We start from the raw sequence: 24604 nt of genomic DNA on the forward strand, positions 1-24604 counted from the left end.
ATGCTGTGGTTTTTGTGCCGAGACAGTCAGTCAGCCTACAGGACAAGTAATTACTAATGGGGTCACAGGAACGTTTAAGACTAGCAGGAAAGCTTCTTGTCGAGAGATCCACTAGACTGTGCAATAGTCTTTCAAGGGATGTGGTGGAAGAGCTCCATTGGTTGACACGTCTAGAACTAGTTTGGGCAAGCCACGAGTAAATATAGGGTAAGGGAATGAACCTGAACTGCCCCCAGTGAGGGACTATTAGGCAATGTGTTAGGACTTGTCTAACTTCTAGTATCTGATTGTAACTATTCTACAACTGTTATTAGCTAGATAAATCTATGCAGCCAGGCATATTCATTCCAAATACTGGATGAAAGACACCAGCTGTAGAACACCGTCGAAACTAAACACAGGCTGTTTCTCCACCTGAGACGGGGCTAACAGCCTCCTAGGTGGAGCACGTTGAGATCTATCCATGACATCTTACTGCGGTATCAGGTACAACCCCACAGCTAATGTTAAATGTCTGCAAGAAAAACAATGTGTGAGCTGTTAGGATTGCTAGTCTCACTGCTTTGGATGGCACAATGCTCCCACTGGGTCAGGCCAAAGCAATTAAACAAGACAGTGCAGGACTTGTGTGCAACGGCAACAAAACCTTCTGGCCTGCAGCAAGGGAGCACATTGCCATCCTTTCAGGGCTCTCCTTTGGCAGCTCCACGAACTCTCCTGCTAGCTTCTTGCCAGAGGTAGAATATGTCGCTGGCGTCCTCTGCTTATGGTCAGTGCCGACCTGAACCAGGTGGAACATTTGTCAAGCATAGATTGCAGGCCAGCTGGGCCCACCCAGCTGCCAGTGAGTTGGATGAAGTAGCTGTAGAGCAGGATATATAAACAGCCAGGCCCCACACCTTAATTTTACACAGGCCCTCCCACTGGCCCTAACAATCTGGGAAAGACAAAAGTCATCCGCAAAGGGAGTTTGTTCACACAGCAGCAAGTCTTGTTCAGCGGCTTCCGTTATTTCTCCCCGCTCCTTGGTGTTTACAGTGGCTTCCCCAAGACATGAGGAGTAGCTCTTCCTGGCCATGGCAGTGTCAGTCAGCACCAAGGCATCTCCATTTTGGGGAAAGGAAGCGAGGGTAAAATAAGCAACGCCACACCTTCCTCGTATTTCCAGGCATGAACAAGCCATTTACTGCTGAAGTGGGTCACTTTTGAAGGAGTGCGCCAATGTGAGGCTGCCATCCAGTGGGCGGCTGGGAGAGTGGCAGGAGACAGGTGAATGCAAGGTGGCTGCCAGCATGCAATGCGCTGGGGCGTGTAGTCCACTTTTGGACAGTGGGATAAAGGAAGCGCCATCCCAGGTGAACAGAAAGGGGTCGAGATGAAAGCACCAGCAAAAAAATGGACAGACCAAGAGGGAGGAACAGTCCAAAACAGTCATTTTGAGGGACGGTTGCTCATTTTAAGTGTCTCCTCACCGTTATTGAAAATTATTTACCTCACAATCAATCATGAAATTGTGATTAGAGGAAGTTATTTACACTAACCTAACGGAAGAAACCCCACCACATTTTAGCATCCCTGTGTCCCCCTCATTTCAGGTTACTCCCAGTATCCTACGCCGGGGCCTCGGCAGGTTGAGACTTATTCAAGTACAGTTTATTGGCACCACTTGTTCACCTTTTCATGCCAGTGTGAATGTATAAGGATCGTGTATAGGAGTTTCATAATGGTAAATGACAAGAGGAATTAGGGGGCAATTGTTATGATAGAGTGTTATGATAGTGTATAGAGCAGCAAAACTGTACTAAGCAATTGACAGGCTGATGCAGGGAAACGCAGAGCTGTCAGGGAGCAGCAGCTCCCCAGCTGACTGTGAAATAAGGGATGGACTCTGTAGTAGTGCTACCAGGCCTGGGTATATAGTGGGGTAAAGAGGATGACCCTCAGCCATGCAGATCTGATTGGCTGTCCTCCTCCTGCGAGGCAGAGGAATGGGGAAGCAACAATTCAGAGGACAATGTCTCTGCAGACCCACAGCTGTGTCTGAAAACCCACGGCATATATGAGCAGCTTTCTGCCTGGTTACAAGGAACCTCAGCTCCCCAAAGGCTACGGAAACAGAGAAGAGGAGCTCTCCCTCTCATATCTGCTTGCAATGGAAGACTGAAGAGCCTGAGATTTTCCTTCCTGGACTTGTGTCACCATTTGCACCTGGGAATCTCTGCCATTTGACAGAAGACGCATCAAATCTTAAAATTCAGAATATCCTTTAGTTGAGCTCAGACTAATGTGGGGCTCAAAAGCTGCATTCTTTGAGGCATCTGTGGACAGCACTGAAATCCTCCTCCATCACGTTCACCTTTGTAGCACTCATGGGTTCTAGCGCCAACAGCCACTGCACAGCTGAAGTCACGAGACATTCTCCAAAAGCCTGGAGTATGGCAAATATGTTCCCTCTCCTTTTAGCAAGAGAGGTGACCTTACTCTAACTGCTTCATAAGCCCTAAATCAGGTCAACTGTATAACAGTGATGCAATGGGAATAAGGAAAATTGCATTAAAAAAACTTCAGGACAATTTCCAACTCTGATCAAGAGGGTTTTTTTTTTTAATTATTTTTAAACAACATAAACAGCTGTGCTCTGAGCAAAACCAAATCTCTCTTACACACACACATTTTAAAGTTTACTAACAGCATTGCAAGGTAAGGCATTCCAAAGAGATTTATCAAAATAAATTATCTTCACCAAAACATTAATGCGATTCATCCTTTCATTAAATTCATTTAAATGTCCTAAAAACCTGCAGTTAAAAAGAAAACAAAAAACCAACCAATAATTCTAGATAATACTGGGCTCCTTCCAAAGAACAGTGATACCAGAAGACACTCCTCAAAACATTTAAAATTAAGACACTGCCATGTAAAACTCAGCTATGTAACCTAGGCTTGTAGGTTTCAAATGAGTCAAAAGGTCTTTAAAAAATGTGAGGAAAGTTAGGGGATTTGTTCACAGCTAACCGAAAGTCTGGTAGCCCTGACTCCTCCTGTGGCTGTACATTCGATTAAACTAATGGGTGTATTACTACACAATGCAGGGTTAAAAAAATAAAAAACAAGACACTGTAGCTATCACTCGTCTCTTCAATCAAGTCCCATCCATCCATGTATGTATGGACCCTTCTTTGCATGTCACTCGAGAGACCAAACTTGTAGGTTTTAACTATATTCCACCAACATATTGTAACACTGATTTCAAATGTCTAATATATTTGCCTTGTGCCCCCTTTTTAGCTTTGTTCTTCTCAGCCTCCCATCTGCTGCTGGCAATGAAATGCATAGAAAAATAACCCCAAGGACTGAGCAGAGCTAGAAACTGGAAGTGAGGAGGAGCTCAGAAAGGACCAAAGAAATGGTTTTACTGAGACCAACATGAGTTAGCGCCTCACTGTACCACCCATGTTTTACTTTTAAGTTGCGTAGCTAGACAACTTACCATCCACCCTAAGAATTTGGTTCCCAGCAGCATGCTAGGCTGCACTGCTCCCGCATTCCAGCATTTATCCATGCCCGAGCAGGCCTATGTAACATTTTTAACTCGTTCTCGATATGTACAGTAACTTGGCAGTGGCTGGCTGCTGACTTAATATGGGGTTCGCTGTGAATCTCAACACTTCAATTCTTTCTTTTAATACTCCTCGTGGATGGTCTCAAGCTAAACACACCAGCACTTTCAGCGACCTATGCATACAGCTATTAATCTAGGCTGCAATCTTTCCCTTGCCTCTGCCGTGGGCCTGCACCTTATGCTAGCAGCAGAAATCACGCCCAAGGTACAAAAACTGCATTCATTTGTGAAGGGGATAAGTGTCACATAGAAAATATTACCCAAAGGAAGGTTAATTTGTCAGCTGTCCAAACACTATTAGACCACATGCTTTATACAGCAGAGATGCAGCCAGCTCACCCATCAGCACAGCTAGCTGAGCACGGAAGAGAGACTTCCTGCTGGCATGAAGATTGCAGGTTTTATGTATTTATTCATTTATTTATTTAAACATTGCTCATGAGGCGGCGGTGGCGACAGCAGAGAGCACTACGAGGTTTGTTGCATCTGTAGTCTCCGTTCGGCAGCAGCAGCTAACATTCTGCGGCGCACAGTGACGGGGTCAGAAGCGGCACCCTCAGACAGAAAGGGGCCCTCGGAGGTGGAGTCCTCGTCGGAAGTTTTGTTTAAATAACGCCTGCAAGGATAAAGAAAAAAGATGAAAACAGCAGACTGGCTCTTTTTGCCCATGAAAAGCAGCCATTGGTGCACTCAGGGTTCATCATTCAGAAAAGCAAAGGAGGGTTTAGGGTTAGGGAAGGTGGGAAAACACCTCCTCGGCAAATCCATAAGTAGCATAAACTCAGATTTTTCTTAGGCTTACCAGAAAAAGGACTATATTATCGATCATGCTCTTTATATAGTTAAGCAGCACCTAGTATAAACTTTCTGAAGTTTCTTGTGGTTAAAGCACGGAACTGGGAGTCTAAAGATCCAGGTTTTATTTCAATTCTCACACCGATTCACTATGTGGTTTTGGGCAAGTCATTTAACCTCTCTGTCTCCCCACATTCCAGCTGCTAAAATGGCGGTAGTATCTATCTAGGAAGATATCTGCCTAGGAAGGAGTTCTGCGGAAAGGAATCTGGGGGTCATAGTGGACCACAAGCTAAATATGAGTCAACTGTGTAATGCTGTTGCAAAAAAAAAGTGAACATGATTCTGGGATGTATTAGCAGGAGTGTTGCAAGAAAGACACGAGTAGTAATTCTTCCGCTCCACTCTATGCTGATTAGGCCTCAACTGGGGTATTGTGTCCAGTTCTGGGCACCACATTTCAGGAAAGATGTGGACAAATCGGAGAAAGTCCAGACAAGAGCAACAAAAATGATTACAGGTCTAGAAAACATGACTTATGAGGCAAGACTGAAAGAACTGGGTTTGTTTAGCCTGGAGAAGAGAAGACTGAGAGGGGACACAACAGCTTTCAAGTACATAAAAGGTTGTTACAAGGAGGAAGGAGAAAAATTGTTCTTAATCTCTGAGGACAGGACAAGAAGCAATGGCTTAAACTGCAGTAAGGGAGGTTTAGGTTGGACATTAGGAAAAACTTCTTAACTGTCAGGGTGGTTAATCACTGGAATAAATTGTCTAAGGAAGTTGTGGGATCTCCATCATTGGAGATTTTTAAGAGCAGGTTGGACAAACACGTGTCAGGGATGGTCTAGATATTACTGAGCCCTGCCATGAGTGCAGGGGACTGGACTAGATGACCTCTCGAGATCCCTTCCAGCCCTATGGTTCTATGATTCTATCTCAAGGATTAGTATACTAACATTTATGAGTTGTAGGAGAGCTTTGGATGGAAGGTGCTACAAAGCCACCAAGTGTTAGATTATCAAAAATAGAAAAGAAAGCAGCTTCCAGAGATGGCATCCTGCTGCCTTTTAAAGTTAGTGTTAAAAGCAACAGTTTTAAACCCAACAGATCTACAGATACAAGTGAACTAGTAGTTTTAAATGTGAAAGAAAAAATAATTTGCCTCTCTGAGCAAAATTTAGGATTTGAAGGAAGATGTGGCTGGGGATAGGTATATTTGAGACCAAATTTCTCAAGATACTGTTAAAATGCACCCATAAATCTTCAGGCTACGTTCCATTTTAACATAAAAGAGGGTATTTAAAAAATGCAAAGAGGTCTGTTTGCTGAAAAAAAGGGTTTCACCTGCAAATAACATGCATACACTTTTTGCAGGCCCATTTGACATTTTCTCCTTAATATAAGTTTAGCACAGAAACTTGTTCAATAGAAATGAACCAAAACATACTAAAAAAAAGGAATCTTGCTATATGATACTTAGTGGTTTCTCTCTCACTGGGCATTTTGTGCATCAACAACTGATGCTCAACTGGCATTTATTGGCGTTTATCACGCTTCACTAATATGAGCAGAATTTCTTTTTTTTAAAGTTTGGTTCAATATACAAATATTTATTAGCAGACAAAAGAATCAGTTTACAGTCAGTCACTATACTGGGGCTGGGGGGAAGTGTGGGAAAGGAGAGGAAAGGAGGGACTGAACTATCAGTCCTATATAGAGTTATTTGTAAATGGTATCATAATTGACATATGTCATTTGGTGCTTAAGCAGACACAGAAACTTGCTCAACACTTGAAAACAACTGTGTTTGCCATGCGATGTCAGACACAGTAATTCACGTAGTGCAGGCAAAGCCAAAGCCTCCATGAGGAGGCAAGATGATGGTTTACTAGAAGCTTACTCAGCAGATTTGTAAACAATACTGGGTTCCTTTAAGGGCCTCATCCAAAGCCTATTGAAGTCACCAGGAGACATTCCCTTGATTTCAATGGGCGGTGGGTAAGGCCCCAGGTTAGGAGTTTACAGACACAATTTGTAGAGAAAGGGGCCTAAATCATCACTTCACAATTGTGTTTTGATAATGATGCGGTATTAGAGTCCTGATGCAGCTGTTGCTCTCACTGTATTTGGCATTAACACATCCAGTCAGCGGTTACAATCCAGACAAAATCTACTCGACAAGCACCCATTCTAATGAACTGGACAATACCACATGTCAGGGATTGAGCATACTTGCGAGCTTGCTGCAGCAGGTCTTCCTTCCGCTGAACTAACATACGCTGCCTTTCATCAGCTGACTTAGAGAAGCGACTTCCTCTGGCCTCAAAATCTTCTGTCTCACTGGGCTCTGCTTCCATTTCACTGAACTCCATCATTTCTTCCAGCCTCGAACTGAGTTCAAGTGGCACTCTCTCAGTCTAGGATAAAGATGGGAAAGCAAAAAAAGGAATTCATATGGTAGCGTAAAACTTGATAATGGGGGGGTTTTTATATCAAAACAACAAGCTACAGCCTAAACTTTCAGAGCTATTAATAAGTGTAGAGGTTATCAAGGAATTTAAGGGAAAAGGGCACCAAACTCAGGTAGCTAATTCCTGTAGGCTTAAATCCCAGCCAAAATGTGCAACAGGACATGTCAAAACATATTTACAAAGAGTCAGAATTCTATAAAGCTGCATCACATCTAAGATGTTAGATCACTGTACTGGTTGTGGATTCAGTTAACAGACTAGTTGTGAGATTGATTTAATTTTCAAATGCAAAAATGTGGGACCTCTTGCCCTATTTAAATATAAACAAAACAACATACCCACAAATCACAGCTTCTTACAGACGACTAAAAAGCCAAACACAAAAGGTGCTGTAATGAAGGGCGTGTCCCACTTTACAGCACAGAGGCAAAAAATGAAAAGGCAAGTAGTGTTCTTGGAAAATCTCTGAATAAGTTGCAGCAGTGCATTTCATACACTGTTTGCGGACCATCCCCCAATGGCAATTCAGTCCCGCTGAAAAACTATTTCATGATTTTTCACCAATTTCACCAACACATCTGACGAAGTGGGTTACAGCCCACGAAAGCTTATGCCTGCAGAAATTAAATTTGTTAGACTTTAAAGTGCTACAGGACTCTCGTTGTTTTCACCAATTCTTTGAGACTCAGTCTCATGTCTTTGGATTCAGAATTCTTAGCGCCTACAGACCACGTGCACACAAACTGCCAATTCTCCCAGGAGCTAAACCTGCAGAATCACACCCTTGTTTTGTAACTGAGCAACAATACTGTAATAATGGGTTATAAAAGGGATGCTAGCCCATCCACCACCAGCAGTTTGTTGTTGTATCTTTAGTCCCTGCAAATCTTCAGAGTCAGACCTTCATGCTACTCTGTTACGTGAACTTTACCATGTGTGCCTTTAACTTGTAAGCCCCCCAGGGCAGGAATTTCATTCTTGGCATTCTATTTAGCATATTGTACACGCAACCTGTTGCAAAGGGCTGTGTAAATTTACAATGCTAGATAAGTTAGAAACCATTTTATGTTCTGTTTACTGCAGAGCCTACTCTGCAGCTGCTTAGTACGCTGAACATGCAAGAGCAAATACTGCTCAGTGAAGTTAGCTGTACCTGCTGTCATGTATCAAACTCTTGATTAACGCATCCCAGTTGCCAGAAATTCTATTGTGATTATTCACCAAAACATACGGGCACAAACGACAAAGCAAGATGATCAAACATCAACTGGAGATAGCATTTAAATATTATTTTGACTATTAAACTGAGTATGCTGGAGAGCTAGTCATTAATAGCAACACCAAGGTCTTTTTTATAGTCACTGTTCTGCTATAGGCTTTTTACACTATGTGGCTTGAAATCAGCAATCATTTCAATCCCTAAAATACCACAAACTGAGAATTCTTGCATTTCCCCATGGAATGGGAGAATCCTAATTAGATGGAGGTGTCTAACCATCAGAGCAGTGAAGTTCTAGAACAGCCTTCCAAGGGGAGCAGTGGGGGGTGAAAAACATGGCTTCAAGACTGAGCTTGATAAGTTTATGGAGGGGATGGTATGATGAGACGGCCTCCAATGGCATGTAGCCAATCTGGGACTGCTAGCAGCAAATATCAAACCACCGGTGATGGGACACTGGATGGGGAGGGCTCTGAGTTATACAGAGAATTCTTTCCCACTTGTCTGGCTGTTGGGTCTTGCCCACATGCTCAGAGTCCAACTAACCACTATATTTGGGGTCAGGAAAGAATTTGCCCCCAGATCAAATTGGCAGAGACCCTGGTGGTTTTTCACCATCCTCTGCAGCTTGGGACATGGGTCACTTCTGCCCCTCCTGGGGCAATTCTGCACTACTGTGGTACACAGAATTCATGTTCCCTGTAGATTTCTTTGCTTCCTCACAGAAAAATGCCTTTCTGAAAGGGAACCCACAAATGCAGTCACATACCCCTACCCAGCAAGTGCAGGTGCATCATTTAGGGCTCCTGGAGCAACTGGCGGAGAGGTAAATCACCATTGGGGGGGAGTCTGGGGACACCCCAGCCAGTGGCTCCTACCCTGCACCAGGCTCAGCTTCTAGTCCTGGCTGGGCTGTGGAGGACAGGACTTGCTCTTCTCCTCCATGAAGTGGCCAAGATCGGGTCAGACCCACACCCAGAAACCTCACCCAGCAGCAGGAAGCTCAGCCGCTGTCCCTCTGGCTTTCTGCCTCCATTGCTCCTCAGCCCATGGAGATAGGGGTCACAGTATGGGGAGCAGCTGTCCTGTCTGCCCAATCCCCATGCACCTGGACTCCCCCATACTCAGACCCCCATACTGAGGCTCACTCCCCCCGCACCCAGAACCCACCCCCAGCCCCACACACACCTGAACCCACACGCCACCAAGCCTCATCCCCCTGTGTCCAGACCCCAACCCCTGCACCCAGACCCCCCCTCTGAGCCCCAATCAACTTCTCCTGGACCCCCCTTCAGAGTTCCATTGCCTGCACCCCCAATGAGCCCTGTGCATCCAGATCCCTGCACCCCCCACACTCAGTCCCCCCACTGGCCGCCTGCACTCAGACTGGCCCGCACAGAACCCTCTCACCCCACACTATTTCTGGGGAAGGCCTGGCCCTTGCACTATGTCAGGGTCAGGTGCAGCCTCACCACCGAGGGGTGGGGAAGGGAGGTGGGCTGCAAAATGATCTCCCAACTCCATGCCGCTTGTGCTCCCTGTTGCCATGCTGGAGCCTCCACATTTATTAATTGACAAATAAAATTTGCAGAATTTTAAAATATTGTGCACAGAATTTTTATTTTTTTGGTGCAGAATTCTTTCAGGAGTATAACTTGCAGGTTTAAATGAGTGTAAATGGTGGATTCTCTCTAACTTCAAGTCTTTAAACCATGGTTTGAGGACTTCAGTAATTCAGCCAGAGGTTATGGGTCTATTACAGAAGTGGGTGGGCGAGGTTCTGTGGCCTGCCATGTGCAGGAGGTCAGACCAGATGATTATGATGGTCCCTTCTGGCCTTAAAGACTAAGTCTATAATAGCACCACTTAACTCTTACGTAGTGCTTTTTATAGGTCAGTGTCATGATCCCCCACTTTACAGATGAAGAAACTGAGCATGGAGAAGTGAAGTGACTTACCCAATTGACACCCTGCCAAAGTGTGTCTGGAAAGATTCAGCTTACAAAGTCCAGGACTAAGGGCACGAGAGCTGGAGATACAGCTCTCTCCGAGATGACCCAGCTGTGGAATGAACTTCCTGAGATCAGATTAATCCAGAGGCTGACCACTTTCCGGGCACTCCTCTAACAAACATTTCCAGCATGATGATGGAATGTGTTCCCCAAAGAGACTCCTTGCTCAGAGACAGGAGGAGAGCAGAAAATTCCATGAAGTATGCGAGGGTCTCAGCCTGGAGATTTAACTAACATGGAAAGCACTTAGATACAACTGTGATGAGAGCTACAAGAAACCCCAAGACAGAAGTATGGCAACATACTGAGTACCACATGTTCCGGAATCCTGCCTTCAGCTGAAAACGTGGCATCAAGGACTCCATTGTTTCCCAGTTTAATTTGAGAGCAGAGCACAAAGCTGTTGTACCATGTTTGATGACTAACTTGGAGACACAAAAAATGAATTGTTTGTAATGAGAGTACTCTGAAAGCAGGATCCTCTATTAAGCCATATTCTGGAGCTGATTTGCATGCTGGCACACCAGTAAAGTTTTGAACCATCATTCTGATGAAGCAGCTGTGAACAAGACTGCAGAGGGTACATAAAGCTCCCTAAGCTGAGAACTGGATTGTCCATCGCACAACTTGCAGGATTCTGTAACAACTACTAGGAATGCTACAGAGAGTGGTTTGAATTCTCATGCATTTGGGAGAGTTTTCCAGCTTTTCCAACTGATCGAAGTAGTGGTCACAGCAGTACAAGTACTGCGTGTCAGCACAGGAATCTGCCTCGACTATCATTACCAACAAAGCATCCAGTACTTCACTCCCTTTGGCAGGTGGCCTAACAAAGCTCACATGAAAATTGAGTTGATGAACCATGACACAGCTAAACTACCTTAAGTGAAGTAATGAGTGTACATTGATCATGTCCTGTCATATCAGGTCAGCATTAAAAAAAAAAGTCGCTAGCCAGTGCTAACCATGATAACGTCAAGAAATGCATTACCTGATCCAACAGCCTAAGAGCTTAGGTATCGTTTGCCATCCAGGCAAACTGCCCTGACAACCGAAATGCATCAGAGAGGTAATATATTGTGCATGTCAGTTTCTACAGCCTAGCTGCTATGACTCCAAATCATCAACTGTGTCAATTTCAACATCCTGTTGTGCTGATGGCAGCCTGCTGACAGTATAAATCTCCACAGCCGGGACCCATCAGCTGTAAACTGTGGAATGCATAGATTTCAACAGCTGGTGAGCAAAACAAGTCATTTCTAAACCCTAGGGGACACATCAGTGCACCTATCTTGTTGATACCAATATCTTCAAAGCATAAGCAGCAATGCATCAACTAGCCTGATGTCAACAGAGATACAACAAAACATCAACAGCTAGGTCATATAATGGTGCCACTACAGTAACCTTAAATACCCTCTCTGAAAACCAGACATGACCTTCTTGGGCCAATCACAGCATGGAGGGCTTTATATCATTAGCAGTTCTTGCATACGTATTGAGGTGGAGGAGTGAGGTAACAGAAGTCCGCGGTCCCCTCAGAAGGCCTTGGAGCAGGTAAGCAACCTCACTTTCTTGGATCTCTGAGATGAAAGAATGGAAGCATCCCTGAATGATCTTATCCACCTCAACCAGGGTCCACAGGAGTCACTACAATCCCATAGTCAATGGTCTCAAAAGATGAAGGCACACCTAGAAAAATCAGTCTGGACCTTCTTGCCTCTTTGATCTTTGGCCACGGCTAATAAGTCATCAGCCAGTGAGACTAAGAATCTATACCATACTGAGGACTAAAGGAAGGCTGAAAGGGGTCCAGGGAAAATAAAAGTGTCAAAGAGTAGAAAAATACCACACCACAACTTTCTCTCCGTTACTCAAAAAATGAAAGCTGAGACAGGCTTCAAAAATCTGTTCCTTGAGCAGGAGTCTGACAACCACTCTTGAAGGAAACTGGTAACCCAACTGAAATCTCAGCCATTGTAGTATTTGAGAGAGCAATATCCCAAAACACAATAATAAAGGTTACAAGTCAAAAAATCAGACCAGAGCTCAAGGGCAACCCACTTTTAATCAATTCCTCCTACAGGCTTCAAGAAAAAAAAATTGCTAATTGCACTAAGAGAATTTATGATGCCTGGAGGAGTTCTCTGTAGTACCCATCACCTTAAGATCTAAGCCAAGAGTTGTTGGGCCAAGAGTGGAGAAAAACCCAAGACGGAGAAAAACTACAATGGTGGGGAAGGAGAGAGAAAGAGAGGAGCACTATCTGCACTGCTGATCTCATTTAAGATTTTGATATGACACCACAAATGAGGTGAGCAGGGCATCTTCCAGTTGATAAAGGCATGGGGCAAGATTTTCAGGGGTAGATAGCGATTTTGGGTACACAGCTTGAGGCACCTTAAAGGACCTGATTTACAGAGAGCAGGTGGCTCAAAGTTTTCTGAAAATCCCCTTTGAAATATTTCAAGTTGGGCACCCAAAATCACTAGTCACTTCTGAAAATACTGGCTGTCATCCCTGCCTAAAAGACCTTATGCAAAGCAAGTTATGATGCAACTGAGCGGGAGAGGAAGACTTACATATCCCTAAGTCAGGAGGTTGCTTTTTTTAAAGTATATGTTCGTCCCCTTAAAACAGGGCGCCCAATAAATGGAAATTCTGCGGGGTGGTGAGGGAAGATGAGTTGTTGTCAGAGACATTATAGAGGAAGTATTTGGATATGGAGGAGGGTGTGTAATATATGGATGAGAGAAGGAAGCCCCAGGCATAGGGTAGCAATATCAGAGCTAAGGAGTTTGCAGAAATCACTCTAAAGCAGTAATCAAATAACATCAGGGAAGAGGCAGACTGACCGACTGACTGCTGCGTCTCACTGGGTGTTTCCCATGATGCTCTGTGCTACAGGGTGTCTCTTCAAATATAAATACTAGTTGGAAGTCTGAGTCTCACCCCTAGGACACTGCTGGGTATTTGAGTTGGCACAGTACATTGCTGAAACACTTGAGCAGGTTTTTAAACACAATGCGAACCTCATAAGCACCATGAGCATTTCTATATGTTTACAGATACACAGAGCGTTACTATATGATCGTGTGTGCTTCTGGCAAGATGTAGAGAGAGAAGGGACTGCACCAATAATGTACAAGTTACCCCCTCAAGCAACAAACCAAAGCTCAAAGGAGATGAACATAATCAAGAAATCCTGCAAGACTTGGCTATTTTCCCTGGGCCTACCACTCTGAGCCATGAAAGAATTAACCGGTCACCAGGACTAAGAGCCGGTCAGCAGACCACACTCCTGGTTAGCACTCCAGGGCAATATAACAGAATCATAGAAATGCTGGGCTGGAAGAAACGTCGAGAGGTTATCTAGTCCAATTGCTTGTGCTGAGGCAGGATTAAGGATACCTAGACCACCCCTGACAGGTGTTTGTCTAACCTGTTCTTAAAAACTTCCAGTGACAGGGATCCCACAATCTCCCTTGGCAATCTATTACTGTGCTTAACTATACTTCTAGTTAGAAAGCTTTTCCTAATATCTAATCTAAATCTCCCTTGCTCCAGATTAAGACCATTCTTTACTTCTTGTCCTGATGAGGGAGGTCAGATTGTTTCGGTGAACTTAATGTGAAGAAAAGGGGCTGGAATGGCAGCCCTGGAGCTTAAAGTCTTCTCTATAAGCACAGAACAAGGTACAGACTGAGTAGGAGGACTGCAAGCTTCCTTCCCATTACCCCAACGTGATTCAAGCCTGACCTGATAGAAACATGTACGGAAGTTGAGAGGGAATGTCTATCTCCATGGCCTCCAATAAGACTGTCAGAAGTGCCCATTTTGCACCGTGGATGCCTATCCAGTAGGAAAAGGATGGAGACCACCAGCTCATTTCCCATTGACCTTACAACCATCACTGATATCTTTCAGTCATGACAGACCTGGGATGAAATTCACATCCAGTCACCTAGAGAAGAAAACGTCCCCAGATCGTTATCCCTAGCCCATTACCAGTTCTGTAAGTGAGCCAACACATCCCACCCCCCCACGTCAATGTGCTCTGACTGAAGTGTTTGAATTAGGATAAAGTTCTGTATATTAAATCACACCAAGAAGTGTGCCACTCTTTGAATGTGCATTTTCAAAAGCATCACACGTATATGTAACTTTTAAAGTTTTTCAGGGGGGGGTTAACGGGACAGAAGATCTGCATACACAGATCCAGAGTGTCCGTACAGAAAACAAGATTCAAGTTCAACACAGAACATTCAAAGCTGGTGCAAATTTGTAAAATTAACATGAGATGACAATACTTTAAAAAGATTTTACTAACACACCAAAAGAAATCAGAATAACCCAAAAGAAACATGGGATAAGATTTCCCTTAGGCACCCAAAAATAATCAAGTGCTTTATATCCAGCTTCAGATTTTCCTCCTCTGTGACTCTCCCTTCCATTTGAAACTCATGCTTGCACTGACCCTGTTCTAGCTTCTAGTTCAGGGCTTTAAATATAAATAAAACCCATGCTACCTCGGGGTCTGCTGATGGCTAACTGCTGCACCTGCCTTCAAATTAGCCACAGCTGGGCTATTCAGGTTATTAAAGATTGCCAGAGGCCAGAAGGTCTTGTAATGGATGATTCATTCCCTTCTAAATCCAACTATAGAGGAAGGTAAAACCACTTGTCAGGGGAAAACTGAATTTTAAAAAACAATCAAATAAGAGATCCTAATCTTTCCTCCAAGCCTTAGTTTCGCTGACTTGCACCATTCTATTCACTCCTTCAAGAAGGAAGGAAATATTTTTCTGCCTGCTTCTCCGGAAAGTCAGAGAGAGGAGGAGCATTAACTACCTTTCACCCTCCCCCCATTTGTACCCCATTCACTCACAGGCACCCCATGATCCCTAGATCCATCTGTCCATCTCCCTCCCTACCCCTCAACAACAATATGAAAGATTTCCCACACTTTAAAAAAATCTACTTATTAAAGGGACAACATCCCCAGAGTCTCAGAGAAAGTAAAGAGTGGAGGTCCCACCCTCCCCTTTAAGGGATCACCCTAAAGAATCCAGAGTTAGCAAGAAATCCTGCTCTGCAACTCCCCAACAGCCTTCCTTCCCCAGACATGAAACAAGATGAACTCCTTGAAAACCACCCTGTCATAGTCACATAAGACACTACCGTGCTTTAGAACGGAAACCTGACATCTTCTGTACGGGTGTCACCAATGTGCACCGGTGGCCCAGGCATTGAAGGATACCCACTGGCTATTTGAGTTCATTTCTCTGTCAATTTAGTTTCCTTTTACTAATGTGTTCCTGTGCTTTTTGTGCCCATTTACCTGGGTAGCAGTTTCTATTTCCTCCTGACCGGAATTGCGCCTTTCCACTGGACCGTTTACCACAGGTCTAACGCTATCTGGACGCTGCAATACAAGCATCACAGATTTAATATGCCACATGAAATGCAAAAATAAATATAAGGCAAGTTCTAAGAACAAATTCAAGCTCTGCCTTACATCTCATAACATGCTGTGCTCTATTTAAAACAGGTAAGTTAGCAATAAGAAGAATACACATTTGTGAGTGGGAGAGAGACAGAATTACAGCTACTTCCCCCACACACCCTGATGGAAGGTACATACCAGGTAACCCCACTGCATCTGATGTGTGCAGCACCAGAATTACGTATTCTTACTAACAGAAACCTGGTGCCCAGATTGTTTTATTGCAGTCCAGAATAAGACTGAATATTCAAAATCCAGAATAAGAACGGGCAGTTATTTTGCTGACTACTTTCTTTGTCGTAACCTCCCTCCCCAAAAGATATAATTCAATCATACATTGGCAAAGAAATCCACAGCAAATGTTATTATGCTACAACAACGCGACGGAGGAAGTGCTCTGTAACATTCTGAGCAAATTACCATTGAAGATGAAATTTCTTACATTTGTTTTTAGCCCACATGTGACATTTTTGCTATTGAGTGTGAAAACCTGGTGTTTCTGGAACTCTAAAAAAAGCAAGGAAATTCCACGAAAAAAAATGGGCTAATACAACAATACATTTGAGATTTCATAGACACAGAAGTTGAGACAGTCAAAGTCACAAAACTCACAGCATCAAGATGCCAATCAATTTTACAGAGTATAGTAAGGCATTCAAATTAAATCCTAACTTGTAATACTGAATGCTATATTCTGCGCAAGGGCGCCTGAGTTACGGATGCAGTAGGAATTACCTGACTTTTATGCAGATGAAATCTTAATGATGTTGCATTAATCCAAAATTTGATACTGCTAGTGTATAATAAACAAGGAAGAACTGAAGAATCAATGTTACGTTTTCCCATTTTGTTCTTAACATTCTCATCCATGTCATGAATCTACACCATTGGTACAGTATAGTCCTGCCAGAACATGATCTCATGACTGACCTGTGTTGGGAAAGGTACCTGGATGCGCCCCTCTAATATGTTGTCGGTTGTTATTTCTACAGAGCGTGTCAGCTGCAGATCCTGTAGAACTATATGATAAGGAACCTGAGGGAACATCTCTTGAATCTGATGGGCCTGTAAAAAGCAAAATTTATAATGTGAAAATCTGTGTGCAAAGTGCCTCAAAACAACAAAAAGTCAAAATGAAAGGTATCTCGGAGGCCCAGATTTTTAGAACTGTGCACACACATGCCTAGTTTGTACCAGACAATTCCATTCCAGCTGCGGTAAATGTACGTGCAATTACTATAACTGCAAGAGCAAATTGGACACCAGTTCTCGGCCTCTCTCTCTCTCAAAAAAAAAAAAAAAAAAAGTCAGAACCACTGCACTGTTTGACGGCAGCTTTGTGCATGTCCCATGTTCCCAGGAACAACAGATGAGAAGCTGTAGCTGTCACTACTTGGGCAAATGCAATAGGCTAGGAAAAGTACAGGAGTAACTCACTACGGAGGCTAGTAGTAAGTTACATCCTGATGCAGAAAGATGAGACCAAGCTGGCAATTACCTACAGAATGAGGTGAAATCCTGATGCCACTGAAGTCAACGGCAAAGCTCCAATTGACTCATACAGAGCCACGATTTCACCATGAAACTTCACCCTTGTAAGAATACAGGCTTGAAAAAAGATCTTCATGAAAAGTGTGTGTGAGGTTTTTTTGAAGAGTGTTTATACATAAATACATAATCGTTCAGCCGCTGAACATTAGCTCAATGTTTATGATTTACTATACGCAATTCCAGATTTATGCCAAAATGGCACTGATAACCCAAGGAACTAGTAGTGTCAGTTTTAAATAATCTACTCTCTCTCTCAAGCTGTTCAGGCTAGAAACAGATGTTTTACCAGCATCTGAAAACCTGAGAAAAGAGATTTCAAATAGACTAAAGCATGAGCAACTAACAATTCACTAGATTTCATGCTGTTTAAATGATGTACAGATGAAACAGAGAAAGGCAAGAGCAAAATAATGTGCTTTTAAAGGTGCAAAGTCTTGATGATTGCTAGGGCTAGAAAAACAGAACCAGCACAAATGCTTTCAGGATCAGTAAACCTTTCCAATGCTCAGAAAGAGGAAAAAAACCATGGGCAAATGGCGTGTTTTGGATAGCGGGGAGGACACCAGGCACTTTCAATTAGCTCACAAAGCAACAGAGGCACAGTATATGTCACAACTTCCCTTTTTATTAATCTGTGACCAAAATAACAGTGTCAGCCACTAATGGCCCTTCTCTTGGAATACTCTTCTAGGCTTTTTCTCAGATAACATGATGCAGAATTTTGCTCAGTTTCCCATTTAAAATGCATAACAATTGGGTTTGCTAACACACTGGTCTTTCTCCTTACATTAAGCAATTAGAGCGCAATACTGAAATATATTCAAATATGCATGACCCTTATAAATTATTAGCCATCCTAAATATAACCTCCACCCTGTGTCGTCATGTTCAGCAAAAAAGAAGGGCTGGTGTCTGCTTAAAAACTCTGTGCACATTTAACTTGAATAAAGTTATTGCAGTATATAGTCTGGAAACCCAAAATTACTCAAAAACTTTGGTCTCACCCCACACAATTCAACAGCAGAGATGGCACTTTAGTAAGGTATCAGGAACGTTGCATTATTTTTACAAAATACACTAGTGAACAATTACTAATATGCTATGAAATTGAGTATCATAAATAATTCAGATTAAACTATGCTTGTCAGACTAAATGAACTAAGTACATTTTATGATGTAATTTCCTTGACTTTTGCTATCATGTGCTATCGTTCATTCACTAATCCACAAAATCTGGTAATTTGTTATCAGTGTCCCAGTCACCAGAGTGAATTAGCAAGGTCCTGCTGTACTAAGAGAGCATCATCTCATTTGTACATGTTTGAACACAAAGCTCTATGTAAGTGCTCAGTACTATTAATAATAGTGATGAATACTATAGTAACTGTAGTGCTAAATGAAAAGAAACATACAGAGAAGACCTCTCTAATATCCTGGGGCAAATACAGCTACACTACCATGGCAAACAGAGAAAGTTTTGTCAGTTTAAGGCCTGATTTCGCTTCCACTAAATTCAATAGCAAAACACCTAGAGTGCAGGTGAACCTTTGTTACTACAAACTGTGGGGAATGAGGTACTGGAGAGAACTGTAAGAAGCAGCAACAAGCAAGGTGAGGGAAGTACCTCTATGTCCCAGTCCTTGAACTCACACCAACCTATCCTCATCCACCAAGTCCCATTCCAAGCAGTGCACAATGTTAACATTGACTTATCCAGGCTAGTCTCCCCCTCACTTCACTTTCCTCCCATCCATTTATCTTCACACATTAGCTCAGCTAACGTGCAAACACAGCTCTGCTGAAGTCAACGGAGCCTCATCCACTTAAGGTAGGGCTTCTCTGTGGTTTGACATCTGCTAGATTTCAGTGTCTCCCTTCCACTCACTCTCAATCCACATACGTCCCTTTCACTCCAACACAGACTGGCAGGCATAGGAGTTCAATCAATTAATTGGTCTTACCATCGCATTGAGCTGTGAGTTGCTCGCTTGTGCAATACCCAGGATATTAGTAGTGTGCATCACTTCCACTGAAAAACTGGGCAGCCAGCTAGCGATACGAGAGCCTAAGAGCAAGAAACCAAAAGGAAGGTCAGGCAGAAACAAGAGAGGTTTTCAGCAGTCTGAGCTTTTCCATGTGTGTTTAATTCAATCATCTATAATTACACAAAGTGCACAAGGTGAATTCTATAATGAATTTCACTCTAAGCGTGTCTCCCAAATGGGGAGAAGGTAGGAGCAAAGACAAACATTTCCTGCTCCCCATAACCGTCGCTATTCATTTGCAACGTACATACTAACTACATTTCACTATCCAGCCATTGCTGATCCGTGGCTGATCTGTCACAATAAGTTCAACACTTTTATTTTTAAACAAAATCAGACTGAGGCAGGTCGTGGGGGAGAGGGGCAGGGCAGTGTTTAATAGTTTGGGGCTATCAGGGAATCAAGAGGACATGAACTTCATGACAGCAACAGTAACCTATAGTTAAGCCCTAGGTTGTCGAGTAAAAATACCTGCTCAAAGGGAAAACTCTAGGGCCAAATTCAGCTTTGGTGTAAGTGGGTGCAACTCCACTGACTTCAATAAAGATGTGCCTGCTTATAAAGAGCTAACTTTGACCCCTATTGTTTCACACTCACGCTGTCAGTGTCGCTGGGGAAGCACTGCTCTGCAAGGGCATGGAGCAATCACACTAAGTGATCCTCCACCCCTTCCTGCAGCAATTACATGATCAGGCCTACCTGAGTATGGAAAATGGATAAACCCTCACTACCACGCCCTTCCTCATTTCTTATTTCTCTGTTCATCAGTCCATGCCTTGCTCTAAACAGCTTCTATTCTTGTCTCTACAGCTCTCTCAGTGGTCTCTCATGTGAGAATATGGGAGTCTTTATTTGCTAGGGTCCTTAGGAGAGACAAAATCAACACAGAAAATGGAAAATGCGCGGGAAGCTGTCCGCAGCGATGTGCATGGATTCACACAACATGGACCGGCCTTTCTTCTCTGGGGTTTCTTGATTTGAAAGATGTGAGATTACAAAAACAGAACGGACAAATAAAGGTTCATCATGTGACAGCGCAGCATCTAAGCTAGATATGCTGGGAACTCTGCTAGGACAGCTGCCTGCCAATGTGGACATAAACTGAAAAGGCTTTAAAATTACCATAAGGGACAGCTGACGAAAGAAGGCATATGCTGGTGTCAAAGCGAAACAAAAATTGCCAGACCCTTTGCACTAAAAGGACCAGAAAGAGCTTATGTGTGAGCAGGTTGAGGGATCCGCATGACACAAGATCTCTGAGAAGTCCACATGCTTTGTGCATATATCATAGGATATATTAATGAAGCCATCAGGACCATCTGCCCTAACACGATCAACTCTACTTTGAATGTATGCTTTCACCTAAGACCAAACTTTCTTAGGCCTCTACAGAGTTTCGCATGACTCACGTCTTGCAAGGCTCTTCCAAGTCAGAAAGCCTTCAACACATACATGGTAACTTATAGCAGTCTTTCAAGAGCAGCCACTGGTTGGCAAACAATTTGGGTAGGCAGACCAATCTCAAGCATTTCCTGCTTTGTCCATGAGCATGAGAATGTATGGAATAAATAACAGTTCTAGAATTGTTCACCCTATAGAATTAAGTGGCTACTTCCTTCTAGAGTTACAGGAGGAAGGGAGCTTTCAAAAGTCTCTATAGCTTTGGTCGGTCTTTGAAGCGTATGTCCAAGCCTGTTCAAAACCATGTGTAGACATACCTGAGCTAGCTTATTGTTTCGAATAACAATAGCAGTGAAGCCACAGCAGCAGAAGCAGCAACACTGGCTGTCCAAGCCCACCTGGGACCCTGAGTATCTACTTGAGCAGCTAGCCTGTACTGCTGTGGCTTCATCACCATTGTTATATATCTACACATGCTGCACTCACATCTCAGACTGCAGTGCAGACATACCCTGTGAAATAATATTCACCTGTAAGGAACTATATGTCTGAGAAAACTGAAGGGGACAGGAAATTTTTATGTGGTCTAAGTTTATAATGGACCACAGTGAGGATCCACTTGTACAGAAGGCTGCTGCTCTTCTGGTTTTATGGGTAACATTAACTGTAAAACCTGGTTAACTAACCATCAAAGTGGAAGAAGTGATTGTGCTGATTCAAACGTGGTCTGCCCTCTGCTACTGCCACAGGTACCAAGTTCTCATCTAGATTTTCTCTCTGGTGGTCCTCTCGCACTCGGTGGTTGTCAGTGATATTGAGAGACATTCTGCAGGTGGGGCAGGATGTATCCTGTTCAAGCCAGGAACGCAGGCACGAGCTGACAAGAAACCAGGCAACAGAAAACAATAGTGTGCATATTGCATTCGTCCGAGGTATCAAGATCACAAGTGCACTGAGAAGCTGAAGTGTAACAATGACACCACACAATATTCTGTGCAACACTTCAATACGTCTGATTGCTCTGTGACATTTTACACTTACCTGAAGGGACAGATTATCTGGTCAGCTCCTGGTGACCACATCACTTGATTTGTCTTTTCAGCTGAAGAAATCAAAGTGAAAGTGTTCACACCTTGCTTTTATACACACGCTTCTAGACAGCCTCTCTCTCCGTGTCTAGAGAAGCCTTGCACAATTTGCCTTGCCCAAGTAACCCAGAGCAAGTACATTTTTGTATGGAAGAGGAAGTTAAAAGAGCATCATCATAAACAGCAGGTGAGCAGATTTTGCGGCTTGGTTGGTAAATCTTCAAGGCATTTTTGCCAGGCTGGTCTGGAGTTAGAATTTCAAAGAACTGTTCAACTTTTTCCTGCGACGGTTAACCTTGTTTATATTATTGCCATGGTGCCTATCACTGTGAGAATTTTATGGCCTCAGATGTGTTTATTTCCTATATTCATTTACTGTTACTCATAAACTAACATCTACAATTCTTGTGGTCCAAGGCCTTTTAGGGTTCCACTAAGCACTTTGTATGCTTTCTGATTCAGACTGATATGACCCGACTGCCTAGACTGCCGTAAGAAATCACGCAGAATTCACTTACTGTAGCAAACAAAAGTGTTAGCTATTATAAGAGAGTGAATTCAAACCAAGCTCTACTAAAAATTAAAACATGGGATTTTCAAAAGAGCATAAAGGAGTTACGTGCCCAACTCCCATTGAAATCAACAGGATTTAGACTATCACGATTTGACTCCTTTGAAAACTCCAGCCTAAAGGCACAAGGCTGATCTCAACCATATGAATCTGGGCTGCTATCTCTTTTTGTACAGCTATTCCACGCCCTCCCCCCAATTCTAAAGATAAATAGTTATGCACTCCCACATATCTGAGAACAAGAATGAAAACTTCATGTTTAGCATGCTAGTAGCAAAAAAAGAACAATGATGAAAAGAAAGAATTCATTCTTAAACGATCTGAAGGCTAATTTATTAGATTAGGTTTTTACATCTGAGTTTAAGTCCTCCAATTTAACATGTTGCCTCTCTCTACCTAGCTGCACCATTCAGCTTAGAATAACCTGACTTCAGAAAGAATGCAAAGATACTATTTTAGATACATGGAAAACAACTTCCTGAAGAGGAGAGTCTCTGCTTCTCAAGTGCATGGCTGGTGATTAAATATTCATGGGGTTCCGTAGCTTTGTAAAAGCAGTTTCTGCAACAGCGACAAATTATCTCATTAGAGGCTTCTTGGAATGCAGATAAATATTTATGAAAAGGTTTCCAGTGAATGACAACAAATTAGCCTCCAGATCATAACCTCTGATTTGATAACTAACAACCAGGAGGGAGCCACAGAAGGAGCTATGAGCAAAAGGAATATGATCATACAATACACGGAGAGAGAATTTACCTGACCTTTCAAGTTAATCAGCAGGTACTTCAGAAAGTCCCTGTCTCCCTACCCAACTTCCACTTTATTTTGTTTTAAACACAAGGTTAAATGTTGTCTCTGGTTTTTCATTTACCACCCAAAAAATAATAAATCTTCTTGGAGGAAACGAAGGTTGAGACAGAGAAAGAAAACTGAGCATACTCAAATCAAGCATCTATAGACAGCAAGGTACTTTCTGCAATCAATTCTACACTGACATCTTCACCAGATACATACTTGTGGAAGAGATGTCCGCATGGGAGTTTACGGGCAGTCTGCATGGAGTCCCAGCAAATGGCGCAGTCATCATTATTGACAGCTAGCTCTTCAGGAGTTGCAACTGCAAACCTACAATGGGAAAAGACAAAACATGATCACACCAACCCCAGCACAGCTACACCTAAAAGTTCTTCCATTAGAAATCTTTATTCACTGCACTAGCCATTCACTCTGAGTTGATTTAGAGCAGTGGTTTGCAGCTTGCCTGTACCAGAGGTGTTGATTTAAAAATGGATTAGTGCAAACCCCTAAAACAGAAGTTCTTAAACTAGTTCGCACCTTCTTTAAATCAATTTAGCTTTCATTGGTAAATTACCAACATTGTGGAGTACTATTAGTGACTCCAGTTAAGACTGAGCAGAGTTGTTTAAGATTTTGATTTAGTTTAAATCACTAATTTACTAACACAAACCAAACAGTTTAACCTTGCTTAAATTGGGTTTAAGAATGCCAATGTTAGCGGTTTAACTAGATCCATTTCAAAATTATTTTAGTTAAACCAGTGCATTTTTCTTGCATAGGCAAGACCAAAATTTGACAACTGAGAATTAAAACTTTGAAGCTCTTGCTCCAATCCTGATGCCAATGTTTAAAAAAACACCAGTTATTGGACAGGCAGTTTCACTGTAACTTGGTTACCATTCCCATTGCTATAACAAAGTCAATCTCAGATTTGTGTTAGGCCTAAGGCCTGGTGTACATTAGAAAATTAGGTCTATTTAACTACATCAGTTGGGGTATGAAAAATCCACACCCCTGAGCGGTGTAGTTAAGCCGATCTAAATCCTTGTATAGACAGTGGCAGGTCAACAGAAGAATTCTTCCATCAACCTAGCTACCACCTCTCAAGGAGAATCCCTCCTGTCAGTGTAGATAGTGTCTATACCAGCCACTGTGGGACTTTTCTTTTTGCCACAGCCTCTTGGGCAGTGACTGGCAGTGACAGGGAGGGAAAGCAGCCCTCCCCACATCACGCCTGACCCCCGCTGCATCCTCCGGCCTTGTGCTTCAGCTGTGTGGTGGCGGGCACCAGTGCCCATCCACAGGGCTTCAGGCTCCGGTCTCGGGCTCCCCTCCCCCCACATTGCTGCTCGCCCCTGCTGTCTCCCCCGGCTCCTCACCCATCCCCCCTCATCGCCCCTGGCCTCTGCTGCCTCTCTACCCACCTCCCCATCCAGGGCTTAATTTGTCCCCGCAGCTTGCTGGGACTGAGTAAATTTGATGTGAAAAATGATATTTGTATGTTTGTTAATATCACTTT

At 43.1% G+C, this 24604-nt stretch overlaps 1 protein-coding gene across 2 annotated transcripts in view; it reads right to left on the reverse strand.

Annotated features, from left to right (window-relative positions):
• Positions 1 to 2581: 2581 nt before the first annotated feature.
• Positions 2582 to 24604, reverse strand: part of AMFR (autocrine motility factor receptor) — a 40943-nt gene continuing 18920 nt past the window's right edge. Inside the window, exons 8-14 of one of the 2 annotated variants that reach the window (XM_067552007.1) lie at positions 23302 to 23412; positions 21312 to 21502; positions 19141 to 19244; positions 16559 to 16693; positions 15464 to 15547; positions 6653 to 6837; positions 2582 to 4238 (exon numbers count right to left, since the gene is read on the reverse strand). In XM_067552007.1, coding sequence (XP_067408108.1) covers positions 4091 to 4238; positions 6653 to 6837; positions 15464 to 15547; positions 16559 to 16693; positions 19141 to 19244; positions 21312 to 21502; positions 23302 to 23412 — 958 coding nt within the window. In that variant the 3' untranslated portion in view covers positions 2582 to 4090. The remainder of the gene's footprint in view (positions 4239 to 6652; positions 6838 to 15463; positions 15548 to 16558; positions 16694 to 19140; positions 19245 to 21311; positions 21503 to 23301; positions 23413 to 24604) is intronic. The other variant, XM_067552013.1, reaches the window with a different exon arrangement.

The sequence above is a fragment of the Emydura macquarii genome, unplaced genomic scaffold, assembly GCF_026122565.2.
Source record: "Emydura macquarii macquarii isolate MOO-44397 ecotype Brisbane River unplaced genomic scaffold, CSIRO-AGI_Emac_v2 contig_295, whole genome shotgun sequence".
Taxonomy (NCBI): domain Eukaryota; kingdom Metazoa; phylum Chordata; order Testudines; family Chelidae; genus Emydura; species Emydura macquarii.